We start from the raw sequence: 17,122 nt of genomic DNA on the forward strand, positions 1-17,122 counted from the left end.
AAGTCGTAAGGCACAGACATACCAGCCTTCTAAACATGAATGGATCAAAAACGCCCGAGCCGTCCCGGGGACAGGTATGACCCTGCCGAGCGCAGAGGCCGCAGGGGCGGGAATTCTTTTCCGTTAGGCAGAGAAGCAGAGTTTGTCGCGCGTTCGCGGAGAGCTCGCGCTCCCTGGTGCCGAGCTCTCCTCTCCCCCTTCCATTCTCTTCCCTTGCAGGGAAATAGTGGAGTAAGACGGGGCGGGGTCCGCACTCGGGCGTGGTGACGTCAGCAGTGTTTGGGTGCTTATGCAAATGAGACTGCGACCGTTTCTCCCAGTTGGGCCGTTTCCCTCCAGGTCTTAAAGGTAGATCTAGTCTTAGTGTGCACCGTTTGTTTGGTTTCCTGCGCAGAAACACCGGAGGACTGAAGGGTTTACGTACTGTGCTGCATTTGGGCTCCTCATCGTCCAGTTTTTAAAGCTGTTCTATACCTGTCCTTTCCTGGTTGCTTTCCCGGACCACAAGGAACAATGTGTTTGCTTTAGGAAATATTCTCTGACAGACAACCCCATGGAGAGCTTATTACCCCACCCAGTCTCATTTTTGCAAGAACGGCTCTGAGATACACACTTGCTTTTATCTTCCACACCCAGTATTGGGTTTGACAGTAGTAGGTATTTAATACTTGATTGTGAACCAAAGCGTGTGTGTATTTATCTCATTAAATTCGTAGTATTCAACCATCAGAATCGCCTGTTTTATTTTTTCTATCTAAAAATGTGTTTTTTCTATCTACATGACCAATGATCCATGTATATCTGTTAGAATGAAATATATTACCAGTATATTATTGAATTCATTGGTCATTTTCTCCTAAGTGACACATTCAGTGTGTCCTCCCTCCCCCCAGGATGACAAGAATTACTGTTTTAAAAGGAAGATAATCTTTTATCGTTGGTCGACAGGTTTTCTTTTTCTGATTGCACATTATATACTTGATTCAAGAATTACTTTATACTTACAATATATGTAACTCAAGATTCCATATATTAATGGCATTAAGAAAGGTATTTATACATACTTACCTGGCAGGGGAGACACCATGATCACGAAGGTGGTTTTCCCAGGGCGAGGCTCATCCATTGCACTCTGGATGTGCTGACCCCTGCGATTCCTCCAAATGTGGGAAACTCTACTGCATAATTTGTGGTAGTGGGGGGGGGGGGCTGCGTTCGCACTTTCCCCTGTTTAAAAAAAGAAGAAAAAGAAAGGTATTTATACGTATTTTTAGGAAGAAATGCTGTGTCATCCAATTAAAGTAAATAACAAATACTATCTGAATCCAGTTCAGGCTGCTGTAACAAATGACCATAAACCAGGTGTCTTATAAACAACAGAAATTTATTTCTCACATTCTGGAGGCTGGTACAAGATTAAGGTGCCAGCAGACTCCTTGTCTGGTGAGAGCCTGCTTGCTGGTTCAGGGAGGGTGCCTTCTCACTGTGTTCTCACAAGGTGGAAGGGGCTAGTTAGCTCTCCAGGGTCTCTTACCAACCCCTAAAGGCTTCACCTCAAGGTAATATATAATCACCTTGGGGTTAGAATTTCAACGTACGAATATGGGATGAAAGGAGGATACAAACATTCAAACCACAGCAAATAGTAAAGAATTTATAAAGATAATAGTTATTTGAGATACCAAAAATCAGATGAGATGCCTTAGTTGTCAGTTATTGAAAATTTTAAATAACTTAGAATAATTCATAAAACCTAAGCTCTATAATCATTAATTTACCCAGTGATCACAGTTCAAATTTTACTGTGTGCATGTTAGAAAATAGGCTTATCCTGTCATAAAATAAAACTTTTATTTGAATTGGTAAGAAATTTGCATTCTTGTGAACTCTGGGGTTATCATTCAGGTAATTAAAAGATCATCGACTTGGAATGATAGATCTGAAAGAGAGTGTTGTGATCAAAATCTCTGAAAAATTTTACTTCTCAATTTACTTCTTTTGGAGAGTGTTTTAACCCCTTTATTACTATATACGTATGCATGATTGACTATGTTAATATATTCCTATGCAGAGTCGATTTTAAAATAGTTTCTGAGCAGATGGCATTATCAACAAAAATCCTTGGGTGTAGTCTGATGCGTGAAATCATTCAGGGTTACATGGCAGGATCTTTAGATTTATTTCCAGTCTGCACTATAACTTAACTCCTAACTACTCTTCTGGATGTATTGAGTAAATAATTTTTAATAAACACATTTATCTGCTTATACATTAACTTTGACCAATAATGATTGTCTCATATTTCTCCATGAACAGTAAGCCCTAGAAACTGAGCTGCAGGGTAGTTTTAAGTGCATAGTATCATTTAATATAGAGCTATTTTCAGTCTTGAAGTTCAGTTTGTTTCCTTATGATTAAGGCACTAAGGTAACCTTTCACATAAGATAGATTGTTATCTTTTAATAGAATGCTTAAGCTGGGAGCTTTTTTACCTCTCAGATTGGCAAAGATCAAAAAGATTACTCACTGTATTGAAGAAGGCTGAGGGAAGCAGGCACTTTCATGCTTTGCTTGTGGTAGTGCAAATTTAGACAACCTTTATAAAGGGTCATTTGCCAATATTTACCAAAATTATGAAAGCGTGTACCCTTTGATCAAACAGCTCCACTTCTAGGAATTTATTCTACAGATATACAAATTTCAGGTATACAAACTGAGTTGCTTGAACATTGATGCGAATTATCAGAAATGGCTAATCTATGATATATTCATACCATGGACTATCATACAATCATTAAAAAATAAGCTATTGTATTGAGAGCAAAGTTTTTGAAGGCTTTTAAAGTGAAAACCAAGATGCAGAATTATGTATAGTATATAGTTACAGTTGTGTAAAAAGAACAAAGTTGGGTGGGGGGGAAGAAAACACATATTAGCCTGAATATACATACTAGTTTGAATATATATCAAATTTCTGTTGAGGACTTCGGTGACTTACAGAGAGGTAGGGGTGGGACTAGATATGCTGGGGAGAAAGGGTAGGAAGATATATTTCACTCTATGCCCACCATATTACTGTATTATTTGTTCTAAAATAGATTTAAACATTCTAAAGTGAAAACAATAGCAAATAAACAGCTCTGGGAGAACAGTATCCAGGCATCAGATGCTGTCAAATGAGTAAAGTATAAAAGTCAATGGGTGTTTTGTCTCCATGATTTTTGTAGTTTTTGAATTTACAGGAAAGTTTCCTCTTTCAGCATTCTTAGTAATAAAATTATATTAGAGCAGCAGATAAGATTTAGTTGATTCACTAAAACATGCATAAAATGTATAGTTTAGTGAATTGACTGAGGTTTTTTAAAAAAATTATTTTAAGATGGTTATAGATTCACATTTTAGTTGTTAAGAAATAATTATATAAGATAATATGTAGTTAAAAGAAATAGAGAGTTCTTTTGTGCCCTTTACAGTTTCCTGGAAATGTAACATCTTGCAAAACTATACAACATAATCAGAATATTGACATTGATAAAGCAAAGTTACAAGACAGTTCCATCACTGTAACAGTCCCTGTGTTGCCCTTTCATAAGCACAACCACTTCACTCCTTCCCTCATCCTCTCCTTAACTCGTAATAACCACTAATCTGTTATTCATGTTTGTTGTTTTCTTTTCAAGAATGTTACATAAGTAGAATCATATAATATGCAACCTTTCAGAATTGGCTTTTCCCACTCAGCATAATTGTCTGTAGATTCACCTAAGTTGTTGTGTTAGTAGTTTGTTTTTATTTCCGACTAGTACTCCATGATATGGATTTACCATAGTTAGTTTAACTATTTACCCATTAAATGGCATCTGGGTTGTTTCTGGTTTAGAGTTATTATGAATAAAGCTATTGTAGACACTTGTTTACAAGTTTTATGGAACATAAGTTTTTATTTCTCTAGGATAAACAGCCAAGAGTTCAATTGTTGGGTTAAATAGTTGCATGCTTTGTTTTCTAGAGAGCTGTACCATTTTACATTCTCACCAGCAATGTATGAATGATCCAGGTTCTCTGTATCAGAATCTGGTTGTCCTTATATTTTGGCCATTTTGATAAGTATGTAGTGACATCTCGTAGTTCTCGTTAGAATTTCCTAATGCCTAATAATGTCAAACCTCATTTCATGTGCTCATTTGCCATCCAGATATCATGTTCAGTGAAATGTCCCTTTATGGCCTTTGTCCATTTGCTGAATTATTTCTGAAGTGGCTACAAGTGAAGGGATGCTGGCAGCCCCAGAAGCTAAAAGGAGAAAGAATAGACTCCCCCCCAGAGTCTCCTAAGGGAGTGCAGACCTGCCAACACCTTGATTTTGGTTCACTTGAAACTGATTTTGAATCTCTGATTTCCAGAGCTTTGAAAGAATACCTTTCTATGGTTTCAAGCCACTACATTTGAAATAATTTGTTGCAGCAGCCTCAGGAAATGAATACAGTGCCTAAATCTGAGTTGTTCTCAAGATGCTAATAAAATTTTGTGTTTAAAAAAAACTTTGTGTATTTAAAAAAAAATTAAAAGACTTTTTGAAAGACTTAAGTAAGGTTTAAAATCTGTCCTTGGTTCATAGAAGTTAACAAAAAAAAATACATTTCAACTTATGGGAATTACTTTATAATCACAACTAACTTTGAAATAATTGCAAGCGCCTGGAAAGTGTAAAGGGAGCTCACCTAGCCTCCCCTGTTTACAGTCTGGTATAAAGTACAGAACATTATCAAAACCAGCGTATCGTTACGCGTATAATCCATAAAGCTTTCCCAGATTCTGCAGTCATTTTTTCTGCAGGTGTGTATAGTTCTTTGCAATGTTATCTCATGTATAGCCTCATGTACCCTTCGTCATAATGAAGACACTAAAGGGTACCATCTCACAGAGTTCCCTTGTGCTCCCCTTTTACAGCACACCCACCTGTCCTTCCCTACCCTAACTCCTAGCAACCACTGTTCTATGGTTCATCTCTGTCACTATGTTATTTCACATATGTAATATGAATGGAATTATGAAATATGTATCCTTTTTGAGTTGCGCCCCCCCCCCATTCAGCATTATTTCCTTCAAGTCCATCCAGGTTGTTATATGTATCAGTGGTTCTTTTCTTTTTATTGCTGATATGGCATCATATGGATGTACTCCGGTCTGTTTAACCATTCATCCACTAAAGGATATTTAGGGAATTTACTGTTTGGGGCTATTATGAGTAAAGCTTATATGAACATTTTTGTACAAGTTTCTGCTTGAAAATAAGTTTTTATTTCTTTGGGATACATGCCTAAGTGTGCAAAAAGGAACTGCCAACTACTTTTTAGGGTGGCTTTTATTATCTTACATTTTTATCAGCGATATATGATTAATCTAGTTTCTTCACATCCTCACCAACTTTCAGTGTCATCATTTATTTATTTACTTATTTTATTCTAGCCATTCTGATAGATGTGTTACAGCCCACCTTTTTGGGCAAAGCCTATTACAAACTGTACATTGTGACCTTGTATCATTGTTTATAAAAATGTCCTCCTTTTGATTAACTAATTTTTGTTATCATTTTTGCCTAATGCAAATATTTTATGTAAAAGGGGATTTTATTTGCAAAATAAATGCTTAAGATGAATCCTATATTGTTAAAAATGTTTGTATTATTTGTCAAAATCATTATTTCATTATGTTTTCAAATCTTGCCTTTTTCCTTTTGCAATTATTTCATAACTACGAACTTCTCAACATGTGCCACTTTTTTCTTGGGTGTTGCAGTATGTTTCAGCATTTTGTTTTTATTCAAATAGTCTTTACTTTTTACTTTATATATTAGAATATGAAAAATGTATTTCATTTGAGTTTATAATGAACTTCATATTCAATGTTCAGAATTGGTTCATATTTAAAGAAAACTTTTTTCAGTAAAACTTGAACTTGTCCAAGTCAGGGAGATAAACTACTGTTGTTCTAGGTCTATATTATAGAATATTAAGATTGCCAATAATTAGCCAGTGCAGGCATATCTGTTTGAGTTTTCTCTCATTCTAAGACGCAAGTGCTTGCCTGCTATTTTAAGCTCCTGCATACTTTCATTGGAAATGTTAGTTAATATCTAATATAACAAATTCAAAAGCTGTTGTAACAATAGTTTAGTAGTTAAAAAGTCTTGAAAGACGGAGTAAGAATTGCATTAATTCTATAGTGAATTATTTCTATTTTGAGTTAATTCTGTAGTGAAATTTTTAGCAAGACTAATCAATACAAAAGCAGAAAAAACACCTATTACCAATGTCACAGATAAAAAATGAGATAGGACTACAAATCCTATAGATAATAAAAAATACTAAGGAGTATTATGAATCACTTCATGCCAGTAAATTTGACAATTCAGATGAAGTAAATTCCTCAAAAAACACAACTTACAAAACTAACACAGCAAGAAAAAGAAAGCCTGAGTAGCTATCTATCAATAAAATAAATGGACGTTTTAATTTAAAATATTTCAAAAAAAGAAAACTCGAGGCCAAGATGGCTTCATTGGTGAGTGCTGCCAAACATTTAAGGAAGAAATAAAACTAATCCTACATATATTCTCTCAGAAAACAAAGGAGAGACCATTTCAAAACTCTGTTTACAAGTCCACCAAAAACAGAGAGGTAAAATACAAGGAAAAAAAATGACAGATTCACATTCTCATGAATATGGTTGAAAAAAAATTCTTACCAAAATATTAGCAAATTAATTTCAGTGATATATTAAGAAGGTAATACATCTAGACTAAGTGGGGTTTATCCCATAATGAAAGATACAAAACCAATCAATGTAATACTCTATATTAATAGATTAAGAAGTTATATGATTATCTTAATAAAATCAGGAAATTACGTGACAAAGTTCATTATTCATGATTCAAAAAAATTACTGAACTAGAAATAAGAATCTTTTCTAAACTGATAAAAGGCATCTATGAAAAAATTCATGACTAACATTGTAAAATATGAGTACTATCACACTAACACTGGGACATAGATGAAGAAGTCTACTCTTAATATTTCTGTTCAGAATTTTGGTGGATTTCCCAGCCAGTACAATAAATCAAGAAAAAGAAATTAAATGTAAACAATTAGAGAGCTAAGCTGTATTTACCAATGACGTATTTATAAAAATTCTAAGGGATCTTTAAGAAAAAAACAACTTGATGTAGTATTGTTGCAAGATAGAAAGCTTGTATTAAAAAATCAATTTTTTCTAGAGAGAAATTAAAGCAGATACAAATAAATGGAAAGATTACCAAGTTCATAGACTGAAGAAACTCAATTTTTGAAAAATTCAACTTTTTTAAGATGTCAGTGCTACCCAAGTGGGTCTATTGAATGAGTGTAATCCCAATCAAAACCCCAACAAGCTGTTTTTTGGGGTAGAAATTAACAAGCTAATTTCAAAATTTATAGGGGAAGGCAATGAACCAATCTTAAAAAAGAGAAAAAACACATTAAACATGGTTAGGGTTTAGAACCACAACTTAGAGATTTATTATGTTGATTTAAAAATGTTTTGAATCTAGTTTTAAGTGTTGAAAATACATTTTTTTTCTGAAAAATTACCTATGGAGATATTTAAAGCAAAACAAAAATGAGAAAATGAGAAAAATGTCAGCAATTCCAAAAGTAAATAATGAAACATTTCCAACATTTCCTTGTGTAAGTCCTTAAGCAGAATAGATAAATATATAAAAGGTGCATAATAGGGTTCTTTGCAAGCTGCAGAAACTGATGCTGGCTAAGAGAAAAAAAGAAATATTGGCAGGGTCGCAGAGGTTCAAAGAAACAATGGGGTGCTTGGCAATAAGATGGAAAAGGGCAAGAATGAAAACACTTCTGAAAACCAGGAACCAGGATCCATGACTACAGTAGTACTTACAGCCTGGGCGTAACACCTTTGGAATTGAATGAGATGCCAACTTTTTGATCTCTTTGTTCCTCTCCTCAAGATTCAAAATCCAGGGAGGGGAAATCTAACTGGACAAATGGGAAAGATTATTTTCAAAGCTGGGGCAATATTCCTCTCTTCCCTCTACTCACTCCTTTTACAATTTGACTTTTATCACTCCTTCCATCAAAAAGAGGAGTTTTTCCATCCTGGAATCATCTGGGCTTAGCTGCGTGGCCAGTGAGACATCAGCAAATATGACAAGAACAGGCTTTACTAGCACTTGGGTGTTGGGCTTACTCCTTTTGGCTAGAGTTGGTAGTCTGAGCTTATAATGTGAACAAGTTGAAACTCATATTTTGGAGAGACTACATGTGGAAGAACTGAAATGCTCCGGCTGATAGGCTGCCTCCTGCCAGAAAGTGAGTGAGACCATCTTAGACCATCCTCCGGGACTCGAGTTGGCAGATGAGTGCAGGAGTGACCCAAGCGAAGACCTGCAAAACAACTGGTCATCTAAGCCTAGCTCCAATTGCTAACCCACAGAATCATGAGTAAATTCAATTTTTGTTTAAGCTACTAAGTTGAGATAATTGTTATGCAGCAATAGAAAACTGGTCTTAAAAAAAGGTGGTGTTAAAACAATGTCTGAAATATGCAGCATTGGCTCTGGACTTATATTATCCTTAATAGAGTAATACGTGCCAAACCAGTTGTAATATACAACCATAGAGGGACAATAATCATAGCAATAAAAGAAACCATATCGAGTACTCTCAATGTAATGGCATTTAACCAAGCACTTTATTATTAGATAAATAAGTAATTTAGCCAAGGTCATAAAACCATAAGTGATAGAGTTAGGATTTGAACTCAGTCTGTCTCTAGAACCTGGATTTAAATGTTTGGCACCAGTACGTTTCTTCTTAGTAAGAAATATTAATTCCTACGAGATCCCATTAAAAGTGAATAAGAAAGATTATATGAAAACTTGGAGGTTGGGGTCATTATACTTCTTTAGACTGAATATAATATTTAGAGAATATCCTAAATTGCTTTCTGCGAAGATGAGGACATTCTTATACCTTTCTTTCTGTCTCCTCCCCTTTCAATTTCTGATTTTGTTAGGTTATTTTTGGGTTTTAACTTATATTTTTCCCCATCATAATTCTTATAGACTTTGAACCTTATTTCCTTGTTTAAATTAATATGCACTTCATGCACTTCCATCCTTTAACATGGCTTCTCTGTTTCTGAGGTTTTTACTTTGTTTTCTCTCTTGGTTGGCAAAGTTTCATGATCACGTAGCTGGTCCCTCTTCCTCCCAGAAGGGCTCATCAGATCTCTTATGGATGAGACTATTTGCCTGGGGCATTTATAATTGGAACACAAAGTACCTGAATATAAAAATTGGAGGTCAAGTATTTTTTCTCTTAGTTTTTAAAGAGATTGTTGAATATCCTGAGAAGTCTTTTTAGCTTCTTTTTAGCTCCTTTCTACTTCTGCTTGAAATTCCTAGGAATCTTTATCCCAGTAATTTCTCAATGTTGACCCTTAGCTAACATGCATTATTATTATTGTTGTTGTTGTTGTTATTATTATTATTTGAAAATACAAGTCTAAGCAACACTTCTGTTATTTTATCTTTTAGTATTTTGTGTTTTATTAATTCTATTATTTCCTGATATACATTCTACATTTATCTTTTGCTTATGTTTCTTCCCCTCTCAACTACTACCCCTCCATGTCCCTGTTTCTGTGTAAAACTCTTTCATTCTTAGTAATTAATCTCATAATAACTAGTGAATCATCTCCTCTTTGAATGGGGAGAGTTCTGTCTTGTCACACGGTGTGATAAAGAAGTTAGTGTTGGATTAGCTCCAATAAAATGGAGCATGGATTAAGTGCTCTGGGGCACTCTGCATCTTGAGTTCAGATTTAATCACTGGAACAGTGGTTGTCACATTTTTTTCTATAGTATCAGTAAATATTTTAGGTGTTACAATCCATAGTGTTTCTGCTGTTACAGCACAAAATTAGCCAAGGAAAACATGTCAATATGTGGGCATGACCATGTTCCAATAACATTTTATTTACAAAATCAGATGGTGGGTTGTATTGGACACGTGGGTAGTATTTTGTTGACCCCTGCTCTCAACTATCTGTTGCTCCATTGTAGATAGGAGGCCCTTACCAGATAATGATGAGGACAGCTAATGCAGCTCCTACCTACAGGTGGAGAGCAGTAGATGGTAGCTTGTTGCCGAGCTGCTCTCACAGGAACGGGTGGTGCTAACGTGGCAGAGGCTGTGCAGTTACTTGATTTTGGTGATCCCAGTGCCTACAGGACTTGTAGAATCCCGATACTTCATCACCCACTACTTTCCTTCCTTCCTTCCTGGGCATTCCTGCTTCATTTCTTTGTCTACTTCCAGATGTAGCAACAGTAATACACTTTTGGTAATGGTCAATTACATTTTTTAATCTATGTTTAATGGATTACTTTTATGAACTAAGTTCTTCAGGCAAGCTTTGGAACTTTGATCTTTTGGAACTTAGCCTTTTTGAAAGATAAAAACGTTACATTTCAAAAAAGCCAAGTCTTGAAAATTTAAATTAATTTGCCTTCCAAAATGTAGTCTCATATACTAAGTCCTTATAAATCCATTGAGAAACTCAATTTACGTCTTTACTTTTGGCTAATATGCGGTCTTTATATATGAAAGAAATGCCTCTGACTTAGTAAGTATAGGGCCTCGGAATGAAAAACAAACAGTAACAACCAAATGTGTAATAATGCAAAATATTTATAGTTATTATACAATATTATTCTGTCATACTTCATTCAGTTCATTTGACATTTATTTGAGAATGTGGGATTGGTAAAATAAAGTAATTCTCCGGACAGAGCTTAGTGAAGAAGAGGTATACATCTTTCCCCCTGAGACTCGAATGTTATTGTGGAAATTTCAACATTAACTGCAACTCTACTCCATATTTTCCTACAGCCATCTAAGACAAGAGCAGCAGGAGGGAGAGGGTAAGAAACAGAGTGAGAAAAGAGAGGGTAAATTATTTTACTTGTAACATCATTAATGTACTATATGATCACCTTTTTTATTTGCTTATAATAGAAAAGGAACTCTAAATGCATGCAAACACATATTTAACATCCTTTTTTAAAATATTTATTAAATTATCTAGGACTATTGCATTATACAACCTGTATATATAGTTAAGTATATCTTAGGCATTTAAAATATTAACATCACATTTAAGTTTTGTTTACTTTAGACATTGATTTCTTTTCATACGAAACATGAACTTTGGGTAGTCTGATAGGAATTTTTAAATGTCAGCTTTGCCAAAAGATACACTGTGTAAATTCGTATGATTATTCATTGGATATATAAAAAACATGTAACAGTGTCTGAATATGTTACTTTTCATTTAAATTTTTTTTCCTTGCAAAGAATAGAAATGTATAGAAGAAATGCAACAATTCAGAGATAACTAATTTGGGGAAGGCTCATTGAGTAACACTATCTTTTAGATTTTTTCTTTATGAAATGTAAGTTTTGACTGTAATAGTATCTGTAAACTTCAGCACATTTCTTACCTTTATATTTGTATAGAAAAAAACAAAAGGAACAACAGACCAGTGTTTACTGAGGAAACTAAGTTAAAAGTGATATAATCACTAGAAGGTACACAAGTAAGTAAAAGAGTCAGGTCATAATTCCAAGTTTGTCAGATTAAAACAAATGCTCTTATCCATGTACCAGTAATTATCCCAGCAGTTTATCATTAGATGATTCAATAAATGTAGACCTGTAGATAATCATGTCTCACAAATCACAATTTCCTATACGTCAGGTTGTTTTCTTCCAGCAAAAATTATTTGGAAAATTAGCTTATTTCAGTTTTTTAATGGTTATATTTATTCACTTATTCAGCTAATATTTACTGTGCTCTCGGAGGAAATAATGCAAATTAAACAGACACAAGCCCTAAGCTCATGAAACTATTCCCAAATTCCAAAATGCCACGGTGATGGCAGTATTTTTCTTGAGTTGTTTGAAAGAATGTTCAGACAAATAAGAATTTTTACCACTTCCTGCATGTGGTTATGCAGTTCCTTGTCTGGTGTGGCCTTTCTCCATTTTTGCCCAACTCTAAGTTCCCTTTTATCCAACATTCCTGGTCTCTCATGTTGTAATGATGTTGAGGATATTTAAATTGTGTGATATAGTGTAGTTATGCGGGATGTGCCTTTCTCTCTATCAGACATAAGCTCCTTAGAAGCCGATATTGTATGTTTCATTAGTGTTTGTATCTGATGGGGTTCAGGGCAGGTTGCCCCAAGATGTGCCCTTCTGCCGTGGTGATTATTTTGAGCTGAAAACAACCAAAGCCCAAAAGACTCAAGAACCTTTGAACTGCCCACCTTACTGCCTAAAATAATTTAAGATAGAAGGCCAATCCCAGAAAGGAGCTACCACAATAAATAACTATAGTAAAGTATTAGGTGTGGTAGACAGGAAGAAACCCAGCAAGGTCCATTTGATCAAAGTTCTCTCTGTATATCATTGTCTTTGATGGCCTTTCAAACATTTGTTTACCATAATGTTTTGTTTACCAAACATTAACTCTTTTTTCTCTTCCTGTGAATTACCTTACTTTCCCTTGAAACCTGCGGTCCCTACTTTCTTCTTCTTAGCCCAGAATGATATATATATAAATATATATGATATATATATATATATACCTCACCTTGCCTTGCTGTCTTTGGAAATCTTCATACTTATATGGACTCCCCATGCAAGTAATAAATTGTATTTTCTCCTGTTAATCTGCCTTATATCATTTTAATTAACAGCCAAAAGAACTAAGAGGGGAAAGAGGGAAAATTTCCCCTCCTCCAATATGTCCCTTAATGCTCCATCACAATATCAAATGAGTTTACGGATGATTATGTGAACAGAAGAAATTCTACATAAGACAAACTTTCAGGGATGGCATGCAATTGTGTCTGTAATTCTATAAATAATAAAATAAGGGATGTACTTTAGTCAGAGAGGGGGAAAGGAAGAATTAAGAAAAAAGAGTCACAAAATTTTAATTACGAATGAACGGAGTATACATTATGCATTGGAGTTGATCTGAGATCAAAGCAGATTTTTGCAAGAAGGGGAAAAAAAAGTTAGCCAGTAGAAAATATGTGTGAAGCTCTTGTTTACTTTACAGTTCTTACACTTCTGGAAATATTCAGCTCTGAAAGGTCACGGACAATCAGACGTTTTATACTGTCCACTGAAATAAAATCACACAACATGAGTTGTGAGTTAAGTTTCATTTGGGGCAAAATGAGGACGATAGCCAGGGAGACAGCATCTCAGATGGCTCTGAGGAACTGCTCCAAAGAGGCAGAGGGGAACTGAGTATTATATATGATTTTAGTGAAGGGGGTATGTGATGTCAAACACACATTTAGGCAGGGGCCTGCTGCTAGTCAGAAGGAGCAGATGTCAACATTAATGATTTTAGTGCTTTTCTAGATATGAGGAGACAGAAGAATTAGGGCTCATAAAATCTTCTGAAAATAGCTCACTATCTGAAGGCCTGTTCTGCCAGTTTTCCCAGAGCACAGAGCGCCCCATTCCTGATCTCCACCCTGAACTCCTTTCAGGGAGTGTTGGAGGTCAGTGGCTGCAGCGGCTCATGATTTAATCCAAGCAGAGTTAGATGGCAAGTGCTAACATGATCCAATCCTCATAGAGGTAGATGGCAAATGCCAATTTTTAGTTGGCAATACTCTGGAGAGAGAGTTTGCATCAGAAAAATTAATAAGAAGAGGTCTTGGGGATTTTAAATATTTTCATCATTAAATCTTACTGTTCTTCAACTTAAAATTTTACAGGTACCTACAGAATATTGGATATACAGATCCAGAATCCATAAGACTTTATCACCTTAAATCAAGGATTTATTTGATAGCCTCTTCTGCCTTTTATTTATAACATATTTTTAAAAGAATTAAGAAATTTGCCAAAAGAGAATTGAAAAAATAATCCTACCTGCACTTTCCAATGCCTAAGAACAGCAAGGTGGTAAAAAGAGAATTAGACGATGAGGTTATTGAGTCTGTCAAAGACCTTCTTTCCAATGAAGACTCAGCTGATGATGCTTTTAAGAAGAGTGAACTAATTGTTGACGTCCAAGAAGAGAAAGATACAGATGCTGAGGAAGGATCTGAAGTTGAAGATGAAAGGCCAGCTTGGAACAGTAAGCTACAGTACATCCTGGCCCAGGTTGGATTTTCTGTAGGATTAGGGAACGTGTGGCGATTCCCATACCTCTGTCAGAAGAATGGGGGTGGTAAGTTTTTGTTTTCTGTTGTTTTTTTTTTTTTTTTTAAGTGACACATTGCTGAGTAAATTGCAGTTGATTACCTCAAATAGCTCCTGTTGTTACTACAGTGTCATTATTTTAGAAGCTATGAATTCCATTGTAAAACTAGGGAGACGCTTTTGTTGGAAGTGAGCTCAGCTCTATTTTCAGTTTAGGTTTCCATAGGAGCAGGTGGCTTACTATGAACACTCAAGGACTGCTTAAGGTAATAAATTCTCAATTCTGTGGATGTTATTAAACATCCCTAAATTACTGACTTTTCTAACCAATGTTGCATCCCTTGTGCCTGTCAGTTACTCTCTTTGGAGGAAATCCTGAAGTTTAAAGACATAAAGATATAAGACAACATCGGTGAACAAGACAGAAAATTTTCTGTCCACAGTTTATTAACTCTGAATTTTAAGTTGTTTCACGCATCAAAAAAGCAAACATTGTGTATAATTTAGAACGATTATAGTCTTCAAATGCTGACCAGAACTTTGTAGATCCAAGTAGAAGGGATTTAACCAGATAATTAATATAATGCTAGACAGTCTTCATCCTTAGATATTAGCATCCTTAAGAGGCTATGAAGAAATCAGCATTCTTAATTTTAAACAAAATTATCTGTATCAGCATGATATTTAGCTTTTTCTATTTGGACATGTAATTTAATTACCAAGGGCTCTTCAGCAAAAATTGTTTTAAAAATTAAGAAAAAAACATACAAAGGAATAGATGGTACACATAGAATACACACTCTAGAGTACACAGAAATTAAGCTGAATGTGAAGCTAACATTTGGGTTGTTACCTTAAAAATTTTTAATATTAAACTTTTATCTTTACCATTACTATCTCTATTTTATATATATATATACATGGAAGCTGTTAAAATAAGTGTGGTTAAAAACCAAATATTCTGTAAGCAATATTTCAGCACACAAAGGATAGAAAGAATATTTTGACCTTTTATTACAGTTTATGATAGTTTTGCTGACTGAACAAAAACATGGTTTTATTTTTGATGTAGTTTTAACATGTAAATCAAATGAAATAATATAACCATTCATATGTGAAATGGTTTCCTCTTGGTCACTAAGAGATAAAAAGCTAAGGTGTTATAGTAACAAAATATGTTTAAGATCTTGCTTAATTAATTCACCCAGGGTCAAAACAACAGGTGTGTGGAAAAGTAGCCTGTTTGACAAACCTACCTAAAAGGTGAGAATCAACACATGACATTGGTGGCGTACTACACAGCGCTCCCCTGGAACTGTGAGCTCCTTACCTACTCTTTAACATCGCAGATGAATTATTTATCAGATCAGCTACAAGTAGCTATGTACTACCCTACTTTTTGCTTCTCAGAAGTCATCCCATTTGCAAGACCGGCAAAAGATGAATTCTGATTTTCAGACCTTTCCCTTTATAAGCCTTACCAGCCATACTCTTAAGAAAGAAGGCTGTCTTGGCTGAAAAGTCAGGTTGCTTTCCATTTCATATATTTGTCCTGGTGAAGAGCTCTAAAGGAGTTCATATTTAGTAATTAGTTGTTAGGAAAAATGATTACTCCTTATTTTCATATGTAAAGAGAGTCAAAATGCCCTTCCTAGTATTGTTTCCTTTCTTCTAATTTCAAATACTCGAGAACGATATTATACAACACCAGTGGACTGTATGGTTGCAAGATGGCTCTTGGAGTACAAGGGGTGGTTCTCAGCATGCAGTATAGCATTGAGCCTTCCAGGTATTTGACTGGCATCTTCTAGTTGTTTGAATAAATAAAAATTTTAAGGAATCAATTATTTTTACAAAAAATGAAGTTACTTTACCCTTTCAGTAAAATGAAACCAAAACTATTCATTGATATCCTTACTTTTTTCATAATTATTTTTCATCAGAAACTCTTTGTAGCAGTCAAAATCAGATTTCAAATACTAGAAAACTTAAAGTAATGAAATTACATTTTCTTTAAAGTCCTTTATAATTATATGATGTGGCAATTCAAATATCACCTTTCATAAGGTAATCAGCATTAGTGTATTCTCTACTGTGACTGTTGAAAATATAATCTATTTTATTTGTTCTTGTCTCTGTAGGTGCCTATCTTTTGCCGTATTTAATACTGCTTCTGGTAATAGGTATCCCCCTTTTTTTCCTGGAACTTTCTGTGGGTCAAAGAATTCGGCGAGGAAGCATTGGTGTGTGGAATTACATAAGCCCCAAACTGGGAGGGATTGGATTTGCAAGTTGTGTAGTAAGTTTCCTGGTATGGTATATGCCATATAATTTTCACATGGTTTGTAATTATATAGTTTGCATTTAAATGAAATCTTTGTGTATTTCTATTCAACTCTTTAATAATGTTTCAAAAAAACACTTGGAGCTTGCACTAATACACAAAACAAGCTGTAAGTATTAATGTAGTTCAATATCTTAAGACCTATGAGAGTCATCATTTCAGAGAGATAATGTGTTTTAAAGAAAAATAGAATGAAGAGTATTTTTTAAAGTATTAAACGGGGTTTTATGCGTTTCATCTCAATTGTTTCAGAGGAAGGGGCATGAGAGGTTTCATGTAATCACATTATTTTATTTTGCAGGTGTGCTTTTTTGTGGCTCTCTACTACAATGTCATCATTGGCTGGAGTTTGTTTTATTTTTCTCAGTCTTTTCAGCAACCTCTACCTTGGGATCAGTGTCCTTTGGTGAAAAATGCTTCACACACATGTAAGACGTGTACCCGGTAGTGTTTTTTGTATTTAAAGATCATAAAG

The 17,122-nt window shown here is 34.8% G+C and overlaps 1 protein-coding gene and 1 non-coding gene across 2 annotated transcripts in view; both read left to right on the plus strand.

Moving 5' to 3' along the window:
• SLC6A15 (solute carrier family 6 member 15) overlaps positions 1-17,122 on the plus strand; it is a 39,497-nt gene that overhangs the window by 1,200 nt on the left and 21,175 nt on the right. Inside the window, exons 2-4 of the mRNA XM_032493694.1 lie at positions 13,874-14,331; positions 16,445-16,602; positions 16,949-17,075. Of these exons, the coding sequence (XP_032349585.1) occupies positions 14,043-14,331; positions 16,445-16,602; positions 16,949-17,075 (574 nt within the window). The 5' untranslated portion in view covers positions 13,874-14,042. The remainder of the gene's footprint in view (positions 1-13,873; positions 14,332-16,444; positions 16,603-16,948; positions 17,076-17,122) is intronic.
• LOC116667873 lies at positions 1,061-1,230 on the plus strand. Its single transcript, XR_004324926.1, has one exon. It is a non-coding gene; the product is annotated as a U1 spliceosomal RNA (small nuclear RNA).

This window comes from Camelus ferus, chromosome 12, assembly GCF_009834535.1.
Source record: "Camelus ferus isolate YT-003-E chromosome 12, BCGSAC_Cfer_1.0, whole genome shotgun sequence".
Taxonomy (NCBI): Eukaryota; Metazoa; Chordata; class Mammalia; order Artiodactyla; family Camelidae; genus Camelus; species Camelus ferus.